Raw genomic sequence first — 16,821 nt, forward strand, 5'->3', positions numbered from 1 at the left:
CTGCACTACGAAGAATAACCATCAGCCATAAGAGCTTGCATGCTTTAAAGAAATGGTCCTGAAAGGAAGAAGGGAGTGGTGGATATCTCATGAGGAAGACTGTTCTTACAAAGTTCCCAACCCAATGTGTACAGATGCAAGAAGCCAAGTTCATGTTGTCCTTACATGCATACATGTACCTCTTGGATCTGACCAGTCTCAACCTCCAAACATGTACCAACAAATGCCTTTTATACTTTTGGAACAAATAACAGAGTTTAAAACAGTATTGCTGGCCACAACTGATAGTGCTAATTTGCTTATGTGGAGGAAATCTTCCTTTACCACAGGAACGAAACACTTGTCAGTCAGGATCAGGCCAGCTCTCCAGCTGTCTTTTCATTAATAGAACTTGATACTACTTGGTAAAAGACAGATGCAAGAAATCTTGTCAGCCTAATAATAATTAAGGTAATTTAACCACAGATGGATTCTGCTTAATTCCCATTAATTAGAAACTGGCTCAGTTTTTTAAATGGTTCACAAAACTTGATTTGTTCTATTTTTCTGCTTGTTTACTTTTATTCATTATTAATGTAACTCTGATCAATAATGATTTAGATATTAGTGAAGTTTGCCCTTCCAAAGCTTAGTGGAAAACATTTATTTGCCTTTCCTTAGTTTTCCTCATAGGCACAGTTTGGGGTGATGGCTGGTGTCAGTTTAAATCAGTTAGAAAGTGCTAAAAGTGTCTCAGTGTTAATCACCAGATAGAAGTTGCTTCTGAGTCTGGATCTGATTTGGGAAGTTATTATAGCCATGGTGGTATTTCAGATACAACAATCAAAAGGCAGATGAGCCAAGTTGTCAAAATAAAATTCACTATGCTGCATACATTCCAAGAACCAGACCTTCAGCTGCTGTCAACAGCTATCCATGACAACAGCTCCACATAGATTAACACCAGCTGAGGACCTTGCCCCTCCTAAACCTAGAGAATAAATGCTAGGAGGTTACTTTTTCAGAAGCTATTTTTGCAAAATGCTAAGAACAGTTACATTTGCATTTCTTCTGCTGCAAGCTTAGATGTACTTAAAATGAGTTCTGAAATGGTATAGATAAGGAGAAACAGACTGGCTTACAGGGAAACAATATGTAAACTGCAAGTGATAGGGGAAGGAGCTAGAAGGAATGCTTTTCCCTGCCTTAAATATATACATATACACTTATGTATATGTGAACACAAAAAGGGAGTACTAAAACATCTGTGATTAAAGTATACAGTCTAGACCAAATCCTTCCACTCTTATTCAGTCAAGGCTTCCATTGTCTATGGGACAAGGCTTGTCTAAGGAAAACACTTGAGAAAGGAGTACAGGATTTGGTGCTGTAACTGTAATGGGACCATACCTGCCACCTTTGAGTTGTATGCCACACCCACTCCACAGATGTTATTGTTTGCTGCAGCTGACACTTCGCCTGCACATCTGGTTCCATGGCTGCAAAGATAAAAGACAGACTTTTCATACCAACACAAGCTTCTATGCCAACTTTAGTGCACAGCATCGTGTGCCCTTAAAAATATGCTTCATCATATCATATTCGTTCATCATTGTCTTTGCTCAGAGAAAAAATGAAAATTCTAACTCTACTACACTGTATTGTGCCGCATTTAGGCAAAAGGATTCCTTCTTGAGAGCGTTTACCATCTGCAGGTTGAATAGCTAGTAGTAGCATACGTGGCTATGCTCTATTGGTTGCCAAGTTATTCAGTCCTTGGTAAAATCTGGACTTTCAAATAGGTTTTGTCTTTGATGGGCAATAGAAATTTAACGCGCCACAATAGAGTGGTCTAAATGATAACGTTTACATAATGCGATGACACATCTATCATTAGATTCTATTTGTTTTATGGTAGCACCCAAGGGCTCCATGGGTCAAAGCTCCATTGTGCTAATGCTGCACAAACACATAAGTGAAACAAGGCCGCCTATTCCTCAAAGAAGTTGCCATTTAAAAAGACAGCAGTAGATGCAGCAAAGACAGAGGAAGAAAAAATGAAACACAAGGCAAAATGGATCAGCATTTTCAGTAGCAGCTCTGACACACCAGCTGCATGACCATTGATATGCTTCATCCTCCTTCAGTGACAAGTCTACAGAAGAGACTGGCTCAACCCAATGGCCAGTTCATGAACTTACTTCCTTCAGATCAAGTGGTGAAGGTCTGTGCAGTGGCACTGCAGGTCCAGGTTCAACCCAGCTCCTGCTGCTTCAGTAATGCCTAGTGTTTTACAACTGTTAAGAAATTAATTCCTCCTGAAAATGCCATAAAAGCTAAGCTTGAAGGCCTGGGTTGGAGCATCTGGTTCTTTTCCACACTTTCTAGTAAATATATGTATTTAATGTTGAGAAAGTTGCTTTAAGAATACTATATTTTAGCATTTCTTATAACTAGATTATATTACTTATAGTGTATATGTATAGGAAAGATCTATAATACCCAGAAGATTATCTAGCTACCTATATATACACATAGATAGATAGATAAATCTTCTCTATGAATTTATATTGTGCTCAGTACTACAGTATGTTGGCACCTCAAAAAATTAGCAATACTGTCCTATAAAAGCCAAATATAATCTCAGATGCTGCATCCTTTAAAAATTACTGGATTTTTAAAATTCATCCTCCATAGTATTCCTCCATCTTCCACCTAGCAGGAGTAACATTAACAGAGGGAGAGAAGTAACATTCTTTTTTTCTGTAATATTTTCCATCTTTAAAAATAGAGCCATTGTACAAAAATGCCTGGGTTCAGGTTTCTTCCACACAAAAGAATAACATCTCATAAGGTTCAAGATACCTTTTATAAAGGGGGAAGAAACAAGACTGATATAGGTTTTTGTATATCTTTCTTTCAATAACTCAGCAGGTTTTCCTTGATGTCCTCATTCAAAGAACTGTGTAAAAATTATAGCGTTGCTAGGCATTCATTATCTAGTCACTTGTAGACCAGCTATAAGCTCACATGTAAGATGAAGGAAAACTGTTTTGTTTAAAGATTTTCTCAACTGATGCTGCAGTTTGAACATCACTGACATTATCACATGAGCTGTTCATCTGATATGAGAGACTTCTGTGCAAAGAGTATAGAGGTGAATTGGTTTTACATATGTAAAGATATATGTGCATGGACACTGGTTTCAAAGCCCATTTATGCCAGTGGCAGTTCATAGATTCCATAGACTTTAGGGCTGGAAGGGACCTCGTCAGATCAGGAGCAGGAAGTCAGCTGGGGTCAGATCACCCCAGCAAGATAAGCATCCAAGCATTTCTTAAAGGTATCCAGAGTAGGTGCTTGCACCACTTCTGGGAGGAGTCTGTGTTGGTTACCTGGAGGGAGTCTATTCCAGACTCTGGAGACTCAGACAGTAAAGAAGGTTTTCCTTATATCTAGCCTAAAACAGTCTTCCAGCAGTTTGTGACCATTAAACCTTGTCTTCCCTTGGGGTGGCCTGGTGAACAGATGTTCTTCCAGTTCCTGATGCACACCCCTTATATACTTATAGGCTGCCACCAAGTCCCAGCTTAGCCTTTACTTCTCCAGGCTAAACAGTCCAATATCTCTCAGCCTCTCCTCATAAGGTCTGTTCTCCTGACCTATAATCATGCACATGGCTCTCCTCTGGACTCTGTCAGGCTTCTCCACATCCTTTCTAAAGTGTGGAGCCCAGAATTGGATACAATACTCCAGCTGCGGCCTGACCAAGGCTGAGAAAAGTGGAAGGATGACTTTCTGGGTCTTGCTTGAGATGGATTAGTAGATGCAAACCAGAGTTTTATTTGCTTTGCCAGCTGCAGCATTGCATTGGTAACTCAAGTTCATCTTGTGGTCAATCATGACCCCCAAGTCTCTTTTGGTCATGGTGCTAGTGAGTGTAACACTGCTAAGCTTATACGTATGATGTGGGTGTTCTCCCCCAAGGTGGAGCACCTTGCATTTCTCCATGTTGAATGTCATCAGGTTTTTATCTGCCCACCTTGTGAGCCTGTCCAGGTTAGCCTGAATCACCAGCCTATCCCCTAGAGTGACCTCACTTCCCCATAATTTAGTGTCGTCCATGAACTTAGCCAGTCCACTTCTGATACCCAAATCCAGATAATTTATGAATATTTTAAAGAGCGCTGGTCTGAGTACTAAGACCTGGGGGACACCACTGGTCACCATGCGCCATGTTGACTTGGTTCCATTGACTATCACTCTCTGGGTCTGACCACAGAGACAGTTCCCAAGCCATTGGACCGTAAGGTTGTGACATGCTACTCTACTCTGTGGCCATACTACAGAGTATGGCTTTGAGCAGTACTATAGAACCTTTGGCAGTGCTAATATGCCCACAGGGTCTGCTTACAGGTCAAAGCAGGCAGAAGCTAAGAAAGGATACATGAAGGTAAAGTATCTTTCTCAGCAAACAGCAGCAAGCAGGGGCAGAGCTAATGGTAGAACCCAAATGTCTTGATTCCCAGTTCAGTGCCCTAGCTAAATAACATGCTTAATTTATCCAACAACATACTTCCTTTGATACAGAAACCGGTGCTTTTGGAAAGCACAGAGACAAAGAGATTCTGAGTCTTCAGTAACACAAATTGCAAAGGGTGATCTCCATTTATGGGCAATGAAGCTGTGATTCATATCATACACTGAGCATACAAACCTCTCTCAGATTCTTTAAAAAATCTAATGCAGCTGTCTGCTCACAGAAGCCTCCTGGTTCTTCTTTTCTTGCTCATGTAGAAATATTTCCTTTATGTACAAGTGATATTTCACTTTGCATCTGATCCTGCATGTATTAAAGTCAATGGGAGTTTTATGACTGCAGTTGGGCTCTGTTTGATAACACAGTCTTTGAAAAGTTAGTGTTGCATAATTCTTTTATATCCGGGTGCATGCACCAGGCAACACACATACATATGAATGGACATGTTACTATAGCAAGGAAGCTACCATCTCGAAGCAATAATATTTTATACAGAAGCAATTATGAAAATACAAAGTAAGTTGTAAGACCACTCAATATATTAATAACTGAACACAGAAAAATATATTTGTATATATATTCTTTGAACAGTCTTTTACAGGAATTTTTCTTAGCTTGGCACACACATGAAATCCTGGATCTATAAAGCTCATCTGATTCCTCAGGCAGGAAGTGTATTCTTTACTGACACATAATATTATTCAATAGTATTCATCTTGCAGGGCAGAAAAAACACTTGCAGCATAGGAGGAGCCTTGGGTTGTAGCAGAGATCTTGTGCTCTCAAGAAATCACCATTTTTCTGAAAAGCTGGAGGATGCTGTGGAGAATTCTGAATCTAGAAGAACAATTTCTAGGGAAGACCTGTCCTCATGATATGCCATTCCTTTTCTCATTAGGGTGAAAAAAGGAGAGTGATGTCATAGAAGATCATGGGTTCTCTTTTGTGCAATACTATTAGAGCTTCTCTAAGTCTAGTATTGCAGGAAGACAATGTTGTATGGTCAAAGAGACAGTGCCTCAAAGGCAACCCTTATGAAAAAGGACATTGGTATAAACTGAATCCCACTATGAAATGTTTTACAGAACATGAGAACACAATCAGTTTAAAAAACATTTGGCTAGGCATGCTTGGCATTATGATTTTCCCTACTGAAAAGGATGTAACCTGGCATTAGTAATGAAAAGTTACTAATCTGTATTACTACAGACCTAATTGGTGTTTCTGCTAGAATGGACTTTTGCATAAATAAGGCAAGAAAGGCCAGAGACATTCACAACTGAAAACCCTAGGCTTTCTCTGACTTTTTATTCACGTACTAGTGAATTGCCCATCAAGAATGATGCAGGGGGAGCAGAGAGAGGGGGGGAAGCTTGCTAACCCTAATCCTAACATTGCCCCGCCACTGCCACCACCACCACCACCACCACCATCTCCCCCACAGCGTGGTGGGGAGCTTGCCCCGCTAGCTTCTCCATCCTTCTCCGCCAGCACCCTGCACCATCTCCAAGGTCTGGGGTGGGGCAGGGGAGGGCAAGACCAGCAGTGCTGGCCTCACCCGCTGTTCCATCCCCTCTGTCCCTGCCATCACGGCAGCGCTCTACCACCTCCAGGGAGCGGGGTTGGGGGAGGGGGCAGGGTAGGGGTTGTTGCACTGCCACCGCCTCCTGTCCATAATGCTCTTGAAGCACTCTGATTGGTTGTTTTAGTAACCAATCAAAATGCTCCAAGAGCATTACAGACAGACAGACTGACTAAGCCCTTTATTATATTCAAATTAGATTCATGCTAGTTTTAAAATAACGTCAAGATGTCCTTTCATACTAAGAAAGGGCAATGTGTTTTGCATCTTCCTGTAATTGAAACATGGCAGGACTACAAATGAGGATTTAGAACCCATAAATCATTTCGATCCATGTCAAAAGGCCCATGTTTAAGGGCAGAAGGCAGTTGCTATGTACCTTTGCAATCAAAGCCTTCAAAACTAAAGAGCATTTAAAAAAAAAAATCACACCTGACAAAATGTCAGTTAGATGAGTACTGAGTTAGAAACAATGAGCATCTATGCTATTTCTGAAATACTGGTAAGGAGCAGCTTATCAGAGCCCAGGACACTTCCTAAATGTTCAGATTCTTAGTGTCATTCCTGTTTAAGTGCTAGTGACAGAATCTTACCTATAATTTAATGTAAATCTTCCTTGAAAACATCTCAAGGTCACTAAGCTGTCACCAAATCCAAGGCAGGTTTCCAGTAGAAACTTTCTTAGGTTTCTGCCCCAGAGCCAGAGGATACTGGCAGCCACTGGATTTTCATCCAGGGACAGTGCCTTAAGAGAGCTGTGAAATGATAGGTGTGACATTGGCAAGAATGCCATTTTTACTGAGAAGCTGCTAGGTTTGGGGATCTTCTAATTCTCAAGATTTTTTTGTGGAGGGAGAATTATTTTCAATCCAGTTCAAACCAAAACTGAATTTTGGAAAAATTAGCTGCAAATTGGAAACCCTGCTTCACAGCCACTGACATTTACACTATGCCTTAAGGGCCAGATCTCTAGCTGAAGTAAATTGGCATAGCTCCAACTATGTGAAATGCTAGTATCTATAAGGACCACAGGCTATAACAAACTTTAAACAATGCACATTCCTAGTCTTGTCCAGGTTTAGCACGTGACCCACAGATTTCCAGCTAGCAAAAACTGACTTCAGTGGTGCAGTGACAATGTATACCAGTAGAAGACCTGCCCCAAAATGTTACTCATGAGCTCTTAAATCAAGGTGAAAACAAGAAAAGCTCAACTGTGAGCCAAATCGATGGTCTAACCATTGACTTTTCAAAACAGGATGAAAATATTTTGCAAAATGTGTTTTGGGCCTTCAGGGTCTCAAGGAAAATCAAATGACCTTTCTGGTCCCTTTACATGTATTTTCATTTATTTTTGTAATTTTCTTCCTGCCAGATGCCCCATGGTAGTACACTCCCAAGATGCTCCCTTTAGAATGAGCAGAATATTGTACTAAATGAAAAATTATGTTAGAAGAAGAAAGAATAGTACAACTTTCTCTGAAATGTAAATTTGGCTGGGTTTTTTTGGATGAGCAGATAGAATTGTTATATGCCATCATCACCAGCTCAAACACTTCACTTTTATGGAGTAGCAAACCATACTGCTGCTGCTGCTGCCGCTTCTCCTCCTCTTGTATACTTCATTTCTCCCTCTACGTATCATTAATGTGGCAAAGCTTTATTGTTGGCGTTTGCCAGATCCTCATCCTGGGTGCATGGGTCTGCTGCACACATGAGGTCAGCAGTCTGTGGTGCATCACCACAGATGCATATTGGGCTGTCCTTGTAGCCAGTCTTATAGAGTGTGGTATTAAAGCATCCAGCTCCAAAGTGAATCCTGACTCAACTGATCAAAGTGAACTAGCATGTTTCTAACAGAATACTAAGTGAAAACTAAAAGCAGTAACCTCTAATCTTCAGACAATAGCATGACAGTAGCTTCTGTGTTGAAAACCATATAATTTCATGGGGAGACAGATACAAGTATCAACAGAGCCTTCTAATTTCCCAGCTGAAGTGAACAGCTGGCTGACTCAGCCTGGTATTACCTGTTAAACCAGTCATCTGTATAACGGGGATATGGGTAGGGATCATTGCTGCTGAAATCATAGCTGGCTTTGGCATTCTGGAAAACACAAATAGTACAGAAAGTCAACAGAAAAGCAAGTACACAAAGCAAAACAGAACGAGGTGGTCTTTTAAATGTTAATAAACATCCTATTTTATCCATGTGAGAGTAATCTGCTATACCTGCCAGGCTTGATAAAACATGTTTCCTTTGTTGTTTCACTTGCAAGGGATATTGCTTGCTTAGGCAAGGATGTTTTGGCAGAATGCCAACAATTCCAAGGAGGTATCCCAGTGCCACAGCTGGTAAGGTGTTCAGGAGCATTACTCCCAGTGGAGAAATGCCGATTGGCTGCAGTCAGCTCCTCAGGGGCTCAGGTCATTTACAGGCAAATTGCAGGAAGAATTTTATTTCAAGATACAGATAGGAACCCTGTGGGTTTTTCCGAGTTAATTCAGGATGATTAGGAGTTCAGCACCTAACTGCTTTTGAGAAGCGCAGCTATTCATGAGCAAGTCTGGGGGTCTTATATCCCACTGACTTCCAATTAAATTTTGAAAATCCCACCAGGTACCCATCTGCCTCTGTGGATGTCTAAATGCAAAGTTTTCGAACGGGCAAGTACCCTACTCCCTTTCTGCCAGCCAAAAATAAAGGGTGACCAGGAACCAAGCTTTTATCTAAGCTCTCTTCCTGGTGTATGTTCACCGAGCCTAGTTTAATAAACCCCTTACTAAAGGAATGAAATTATGTTAGTTCTTAATTAATATGTATTTGTATTTTTTTAATATCTGGCTGATTATACTACTGAGGATAATTTGAGGCTTGCATATGAATAGCTGTGCTCATCAACATTCCCTATCAGCAAATTCCTACTTCATAGACTAAGGAAACAGGAAGTCTATCAGTATAACTGAAGTCTCAAAACTGCCAGATCTAAAACTTTCAGGCTCCCTGGAACACTGCACCAATATAAAATATAAAACAGAGATGACAACCCTTCAGCCTTCTGTGGTAATTAAACTAAATACCATGCAATTCCTGCTTCAAGGATTGTTTGGGTGAGAATTGCAGAAAGAAAGGTCCTATCTAACCTGTATGGACAATAAAGATCTTGATACTTTTAACTGAGTTCAGGTTTTCAGTGTGTTGCCTGTCTATCTTGTGGTTGTCTACTATTCTCCAGCATAAAGGTCACGGAATAGCAAGAGATGGTCCCTGCCTTACAGACCTGACACTCTAAAAAGACAGGGCACGTAAGAGTGGAAACAGAAACACAAGCTGTAAAGGTGAACTTATGCACCCAAGGCCACAATGAATTTCAATGGCAGTGTCAGGAACTGCCCACAATCAATGTTTTCTTTCAAGGGGAGAGGTTGATTCAGGTTAAAAACCTAGTCCCATTTTTAATTGGCAGAAACTCTTCACTATTGTGAATTTCAGAAGGAAATGCCAACAACCTTGCAAACTGTCTGATTTCAAATAGCAGGTAGCAGATGTGTTGCATAAGATTTTTTTTAAGTCAAAAAGCAACGGCATCTGTTACCTAGCACAAACACTGTCTCTAAGTAAAATCCTGGTGCTATAAAGTCAATGACTTCAGAAAGCCCAAGATTTCACCCTCACCCTATTACATAGTGTAAGGCACTGAAGAAAAGTGAATGAATCAACAGAAGATAAAGGCCTTTCATTTATTAACATGTAGTGTCCACTTATAGCAATACAAGCTGGACGACAACGTGGTAAAGTCAAAGTGGAAATCATGTTGACTGTGCCTACTGGTAATTGAATTAGGAAATAAAGTACATTCTGTCCCAATTCCTAGGTTTGTTTACTCCAAAGATAAATGCATTTTAATAAAGAATTAAAGTGTCTAATACCATTGCCATGGATTATGCAGGCATTGATGTTAAGCAGACTGGAGGAAAGTAAACTAGTTATAATTTATTCAGATCTCATCTCTTAACTAGTTACGTGAGCATGCTCACACTCAAAGCCAAATGTGATGTGTTTTGGGCTGTTTGCTGGTGTCTCACTGGTGCAGAATTTCTGGTATTCTTCCTATAATATTTGAATGCTAGTGGAATGTTTTTCTCCCAATTTAAATCCAGAAAAGGAACAGACTCAGTCCGTTTCTCACCTGGAGGAAATGCAGCAGTGTTCAAACCACTAATAGGCCACTAAAACCAAAGCAAGATAGATGTGGCAATTTTTGTAGGAAGGAAGCAGACATGCAGATACCTAATTTAAGCTCATCCCCTCTGGTCCCATGTACCAGAGTAGGGATGGGCAAATGGATACAGAAAGCAATACAACCCACCTTGCCATAAGTAGGCTGTACCCTACTCTGCATTCAAGCAAATCAAATATCTGCTTCTCAAAAATTCCCTCCAAGAAAACTGCACATCTCATTTATCTATCTGAGTTTGGTAGATACTAGAGTACTGAATGCAGAGAAACTGCTAGTTGTCTAAGATACACTCAGAAGAGTCACTAGAAAGACCAACCCATATAGAAAGAAAATCACTGATTTCAATATTAATTTTCTTCAGGCCCTCCCCTGAACACAACAAGCCAGCTTCAGCTTTAAGAAAGTCCTTCTCACCCTAACCAAGCTACTTCATATTAAACCTAGTCATAAAATGGGATGAGACATAATCATGAAATATTTGAACTTCCTAATACAAAAAGTAGCAAACAAAATATTTCTGTCATAAAACCAAAATAATTTTGTCCAAAAACCCATGGACAATTATTTTTTTTCCATTACAAAAAGGGATGCTCAAATATGGAATAGTTTCATTTTTGGTGGTAGAGCCTGGATTAGTTCGTCCCTTGGGGTAGAGACAGAAATTACACATAAACCAGTATAAGTGATTGGAAACTGCTCTAAACTTGTACCAGAAGAGAAGTCCAGTCCTCAAAATGGCAGAACCTGGTTTAAGATGACTTGGATCAATACACTATCAGATTTAATCAGTTTAGGTTAGACTGGTCTATCGAACTTCTGTTCTAGAACCCCACCTGACTCAGTTTAGTTCACAGTCCCCCAGTATGCCAGGAGCCTTTGCACCCCACTCTCTAGCCTCCACTCGTAGGGCTGGCAGGCGAGCCACTGCCAGTGCTCCTCTGCTTTGGCCAAGGTGGTCTGGTCTTGCCCCTGAGTTGGCAAAGAATTGAGGCTGCAAAGCCTCTGCTCCCAGCCTGAGTCCTGTCTGTACCTGTGAGCCTGGTGGAGCAGGAGTGAGAGGTGGGGAAGCAGGGCAACAGAGCCACTCCCCAAAGCTCTGCCCCCCTCAAGCTGCAGCCTGCCCAGATGGGGGAACCCCAAGCAGCAGGGGGTTTTCCCAGCTCTGTTCAGGGCTCCTGTTTAGTTGGCATCTTCCCACCTGAGTTGCCCCCACCCCAGCCTGGCTGCACAACCCCACCCCCTGTGATTCACTGGCTCTGCCCACAAAGGGGGGGCGGAGCCCCCTGCCCTGGTCCCAGCCCCCCAAGCTGGGGTCTGTCTAGCTGGGAGCCCCAGGGGGAACCCCATGCTCTGGTCCTGGTCTGCCCCTAAGCCAGGGTCTTGGGAGAACCCAGGGCCAGCGTGGGGAAAAGTTTCTGCTGTGTGGGGCTCCCCACAGCTGGGCAGACCCCAGCACAGAGGAGCCCAGACTGTGGCAGGGGGCTTGTTCTCCCTCCCACTCTGCAGATCAAAAGCAGAGACTTGCAGGGGGTGAGGCTGAATAGCTGGCCCAGCCAAACAAGGGAAAATCCCCCATGATGCGTGGCTCCCCATAGTTAGGCTCAGGTGTGGGGGCACTGGGAGAGGGATGAGAAGCTCCTTCCCCTCTGCCAACTGTGGGTCAGAGACAGAGACTCACAGGGGGTGGGGTTAAGCAGCCAGCCTGGCCATGTGGGCGGGGCGGGGGGAGTAGTGAAACCACCATGGTGCAGGGCTCCCCCCATGTGGGCAGACCCAAGCTTGAGGGGGTTGGGACCAGGGTGGGGGGCTCCATTCCCCCCTGCAGTGGGACAGCAAAGGATTGGACGCATGTGCCAAGCAGCCACTCAGTAATGGTCCCAGGTCAGCTGGGCTCAGCAATAGTCAGGAGCATCCACTGCCTTTTGCCTAGGCCAGGACAGGCATCTGCCTGCCCTCCTCAACTGAAGAATGAACATTATTGGTCCCATCTACACAGCTTAGAGAAACCTGCAAAGACTGAATCAATTCTGCCTTGGGCTTTTTGACTGTCTGTACTTAGCCCTAGAGTTCTGAGCTTTTTAAAAAAAAAAGGACTATATAAATGTAGCATCCAGTTGTGCAGAAGCAGCCTCCTACGTATTTGTGCTTACTAACGTACATTTTTCTCCCTTAATTTCTTTACTGATCAAAAGTCAAGAAGAAAACACAGGCCCAAATTATAACATGTAATTTCTTTGAGAAATTGAGCTTGAGCACTGCTCAAAGTCAGACAGGGGAAATAAATAATTTGGTTGTTTCATGTGAAATATTGAGGAGAGGGAATAAACTCGTATTTGAGTTTTAAAAGGAAACAACATAACCTTTGCCACTGGGGATACCATCGGAGTTCAAGGAAACATTAATAGTAACTACACAGGTGCTATCACTTAGACAAAAGTGACATAAGTAAGGTTCACGCTATTTGTCACCTAAAGTGTGTAGTCTATTTGCCCTGTGCTGTTCTTTAGGTTTGTTCAAAAATTCCACAGATACGCGGCAGCAGTTCTAACTTTAAATTTCTCTATGCAGCACCTTTTCATTTGTGTTTTTAAAAGCATTTACAAGAAGGTGCACGGTAACCTGGCTAATTAAAGGTTCACATCACTGGACATGTGCATGTACCTGAAGAGTTAGAAATATCTTGCTGTGTGCCTGCCCTCTTTGGCATGGGGCTGATCTTCATATGGCAGAAAGTGATATAGTTCCATTAGTTTACAATATGGCTCAGTGTATTAACTAGAGGAATAGTTAAAATTCTGGTTCTGACTTTATATGAACTAATCAATCAATTGCTGATATGATTTCAGGCCTGAAAGAACTTTCTTGAGTGATTCACATCTCCTTTTTTCCACCCACTTATTGTTCCACTACAGGCAAAGTCTGGCATTCATGACATCATGGTTAGCTGAGAAAGAGACTTCTTTTTTTTTTTCTCCCTTCCTCTCTCAACACTTTGCAAAACCTCATTTTTAACCTCAGTGTTAGTTTGACTGCAGCACAGAATGACAAAGGATGGTGATCTCAGAGAAATACCAAGAACAGTCCATGAATAAATACATTGTAAAAAGAGAATCCAGAATTTAGTAAACAAGGTATTTTTTTAAATGGTCTGCCTGAAGTCTCTGGCCACATCTGCATGTGCACTTTCATGTGATTTAGCCTATTTTAATGCACATTAAAGCATCACTGTAGTGAAGCAGAGGGTTCCCCAACTAGCCACAGTGCTAGTTGCCCCACTTGCCTTTGGGCACGCCCCCCGCCTGACTTTCCTGCCATGCCTTGTTATTAATTAATCGATCTTAATTAGGTGGGAGGATGCCCATTTACTGCCCCAATGCCAGGGGTGCTATCTGTGGCTCCGTACCTCCCCTACACCGCAGCCCATGCCTCGCAGATGGCATCCAGATGTTATCGTGCTCCCAGCCTACCACTGGAGCAAGCTTAGGCCGCACTGGGGCCATGGGGGCTTCCCTTCCCAGTGGGTTCAGGTGGCCACATCCATGCCTGGCCCCAACGACCTTTTCTCAGGGTCTTGCACCCCTCACAGAGCTCAGGTGACCACAGCCATGCCTGGCCCCCACTCTCTCTCCTCGGGGTCTTGCACCCCACAGGGCTCAGGTGGCCACAGCCATGCCTATTGATTCCAAGATGAACGTGAGCCACCAATGTGGGGACACAGTCAGGAAGGTTAACCACAACTTAGTCATGCATCCATAGATGCATCATAAGCAAGTGCAAGGAGGTGATTCTCCCTCTCTATGCAACATTGGTCAGGCCCCAGTTGGAGTACTGCATCCAGCTCTGGGCACCGCACTTCAGGAGGAATGTGGATAGCATAGAGAGGGTCCAGAGGTGGGCCACTCGCATGATCAGGGGGCAGCAGGGTAGGCCCTATGAGGAGAGACTACAAGACCTGAACCTGTTCAGCCTACACAAAAGAAGGCTGAGAGGGGATCTGGTGGCCACCTACAAACTTGCCAAGGGGGACCATCAGGCAGTGGGAGAGTCCCTGTTTCCCCAAGCATTACTGGGAGTTACAGGGAATAACGCCCATAAGCTAACTGAGAGTAGGTTCAGGCTAGACATCAGGAGGCACTACTTCACAGTCAGGGTGGCTCAGAGCTGGAACCAACTTCCTAGGGAAGTGGTGCTCACCCTGACCCTGGGGATCTTCAAAAGGAGGCTAGACAATCACCTAGCCAGGGTCATTTGACCCCAGCATTCTTTCCTGCCCATGGCAGGGGGTCGGACTTGACCTGCTTAGGTCCCTTCCAACCCTACCAACTATGAAACTATGAAACTGTGGCCCCAACTGCCTCCAGTGTTACGTAAACCCACCTGAAGGTGAGGGCTAGCATTAAGGTGCCCCTACCTGCCTTTCACTGGGGCGATAACTGGCCTAGCATTCCTGGGGGCTCCCGCACCACTGGGAGCCCCACCAGGCCACCCACTCCCAGCAGGGTGCAGTTTCAGGTCATGCCCAGGACCAGGAGCCTCCTAACCATCCCCTACAGCTCCTGCCCTTACCTCCAGGTTGTTATGGAGCCTCATAGCCAGGGAATGCTGCTGCCTTCCCAGCCAGCAGGGAACTGAGATCTTTATAAAGGCAGCCAAAGATCTAAAATGGCTGCCTTAATCAAGCACTTGATGGCTGCTTAGCTCTGGCCTTAAAGTGTCAGGCACCCACAGTGCCCTGCCACAATCACAAAAAAGTGCTCTTTAGTTAATATGCATTCAAATAGACTAACATGCATTTTTCTAGTACCTCACAATGGAGGTACTAGAGCTTTAATGCGCCTCACCTAATGTGCATTAATGAACATATAAACATGCCCTCTTGTGGTCTATGTAAAATAGGTTGTGGATCTCAGTCCCAGGTCAGTATATCAGTAACTGGCACCCTTCCTAGTAGTCTCAAACAAATAAAGACTGAGGAGGTCCTACAAGTAAATTATCCTCTCCTCACTAAGAGTATTCCCTTCAACAAATGGGGAGGCATGACATGGGATCTTCATGGCTATTGCTGCTACTGTACTACTCTCTGGCCAGTATGAAGACTTTGCACTTTAGCACAATCTGGCTCCTTCCTGAAAACAACATGCACTACCCTTACATTTACAAAGAGAGGGAGTATGCCTAATATTGATATCATAAATCAAAAGGGACAGAGGAAATATAATGCTCTTTGGTGGCAGAGAAAACTTACCCAATCATTATGATGATTTGATTCAGACCTCAAAGTATTGAAGACCCCTTATGGTGACAGGCACTTACTTTCACAGATGTCAAAACCAAAAGGACCCATTAGATTGTTGAACCTGACCTTCTGGATATCACAGACCCTGGAATTTCACTCAGTTACCATTGAACCCAATGATTTGCAGAGGCAATCCCCTTATGCTTTATATGAGCTCTACTAGTACTTCTCCAGCATGCCAAGTAGTGAGCAAAACCACATCTGCAGTATGCGCTATACCCTCATTTAGGCTAAGCAGGAATGTAATTGTGATAGCTTATGGTTGGAATATGATATCTGGAAATAGATGATATCTTGAAATTACTGACACCCTGAACATGTCCATGAGGTGGCAAGTCATCTTCAAAATCTCTTTGAAATGTGAACTGCCTACTTATTGTAAATATAATAGGCTTTTTTTTTAGGAATATTAGAAGTCTTTGTATTCAATATTTAAGGGTCCATCATGAAAAGGGAAAAAGCTCAGCCAGACAAAAGTACTCTGACCTTTAATAATGAGATGGCAACACAATTTCTACAGTCTATCTTTTTTGGAAAATGAACCAGGCCATAATAGATCAGAAAGTTATTCAAAAGTTAATGCAATACTGTATTATAGCTCACGGGCTTGTAAGTTTCTCTAAAATGCTTATTCAATTCTTCATTTATACTTTAGGACTAAGGACATATGTTCAAAAAGCCAGAGCCTGCATTGATTCAAGGTCAGTCTAACCTGCCTATGTTGAATCAATTTACAGGTGCACAGAAATTCCCTCTGGACTGAAGAAATGCAGGCACCTGCCTGCAGTCATTCAGGCTAGGATCCAGGGGGTGCTAGAGCATGCCTGCAGCTGCAGGGAAGCTGTGCTGGGGTGGGGGCGCATGGCCAGCCTGGGAAGTAGCAGTTCCCAGCTAGCTTCAGGCTGGGCAGGAAAATCCCCACATAGCCTGGAGCTTGCTGGGAGCAAGTGGGCCAGGAGACAGCTGCCACTGCAGCTGGAAGAGTTGTCCTGGCCCCATGCACAAGGGGACCAGCACAGTGCTCCCTGGCAGCCTCCAGGCTAACACCCAGGGAGGAGCCTAGAGCTTCCCCTGGCTGCCGCAGTGGGCCAGAGCAAAGTAGGAGCAGCCCTGTGCCAGGCTGATCCCACTGGGAGTAGATTTGCTCCCCTGTGAAGGCATATTGCACAGTAAAATACTGCAT

At 43.3% G+C, this 16,821-nt stretch overlaps 1 protein-coding gene across 1 annotated transcript in view; it reads right to left on the bottom strand.

Moving 5' to 3' along the window:
• PCSK2 (proprotein convertase subtilisin/kexin type 2) overlaps window positions 1–16,821 on the bottom strand; it is a 186,380-nt gene that overhangs the window by 53,982 nt on the left and 115,577 nt on the right. The window contains exons 6-7 of the mRNA XM_090051083.1: window positions 8,132–8,208; window positions 1,390–1,478 (exon numbers count right to left, since the gene is read on the bottom strand). Of these exons, the coding sequence (XP_089907209.1) occupies window positions 1,390–1,478; window positions 8,132–8,208 (166 nt within the window). The remainder of the gene's footprint in view (window positions 1–1,389; window positions 1,479–8,131; window positions 8,209–16,821) is intronic.

This window comes from Crocodylus siamensis, chromosome 1 (genome assembly GCF_052110815.1).
Source record: "Crocodylus siamensis isolate JL-2025a chromosome 1, ASM5211081v1, whole genome shotgun sequence".
NCBI classification, from domain to species: Eukaryota; Metazoa; Chordata; order Crocodylia; family Crocodylidae; genus Crocodylus; species Crocodylus siamensis.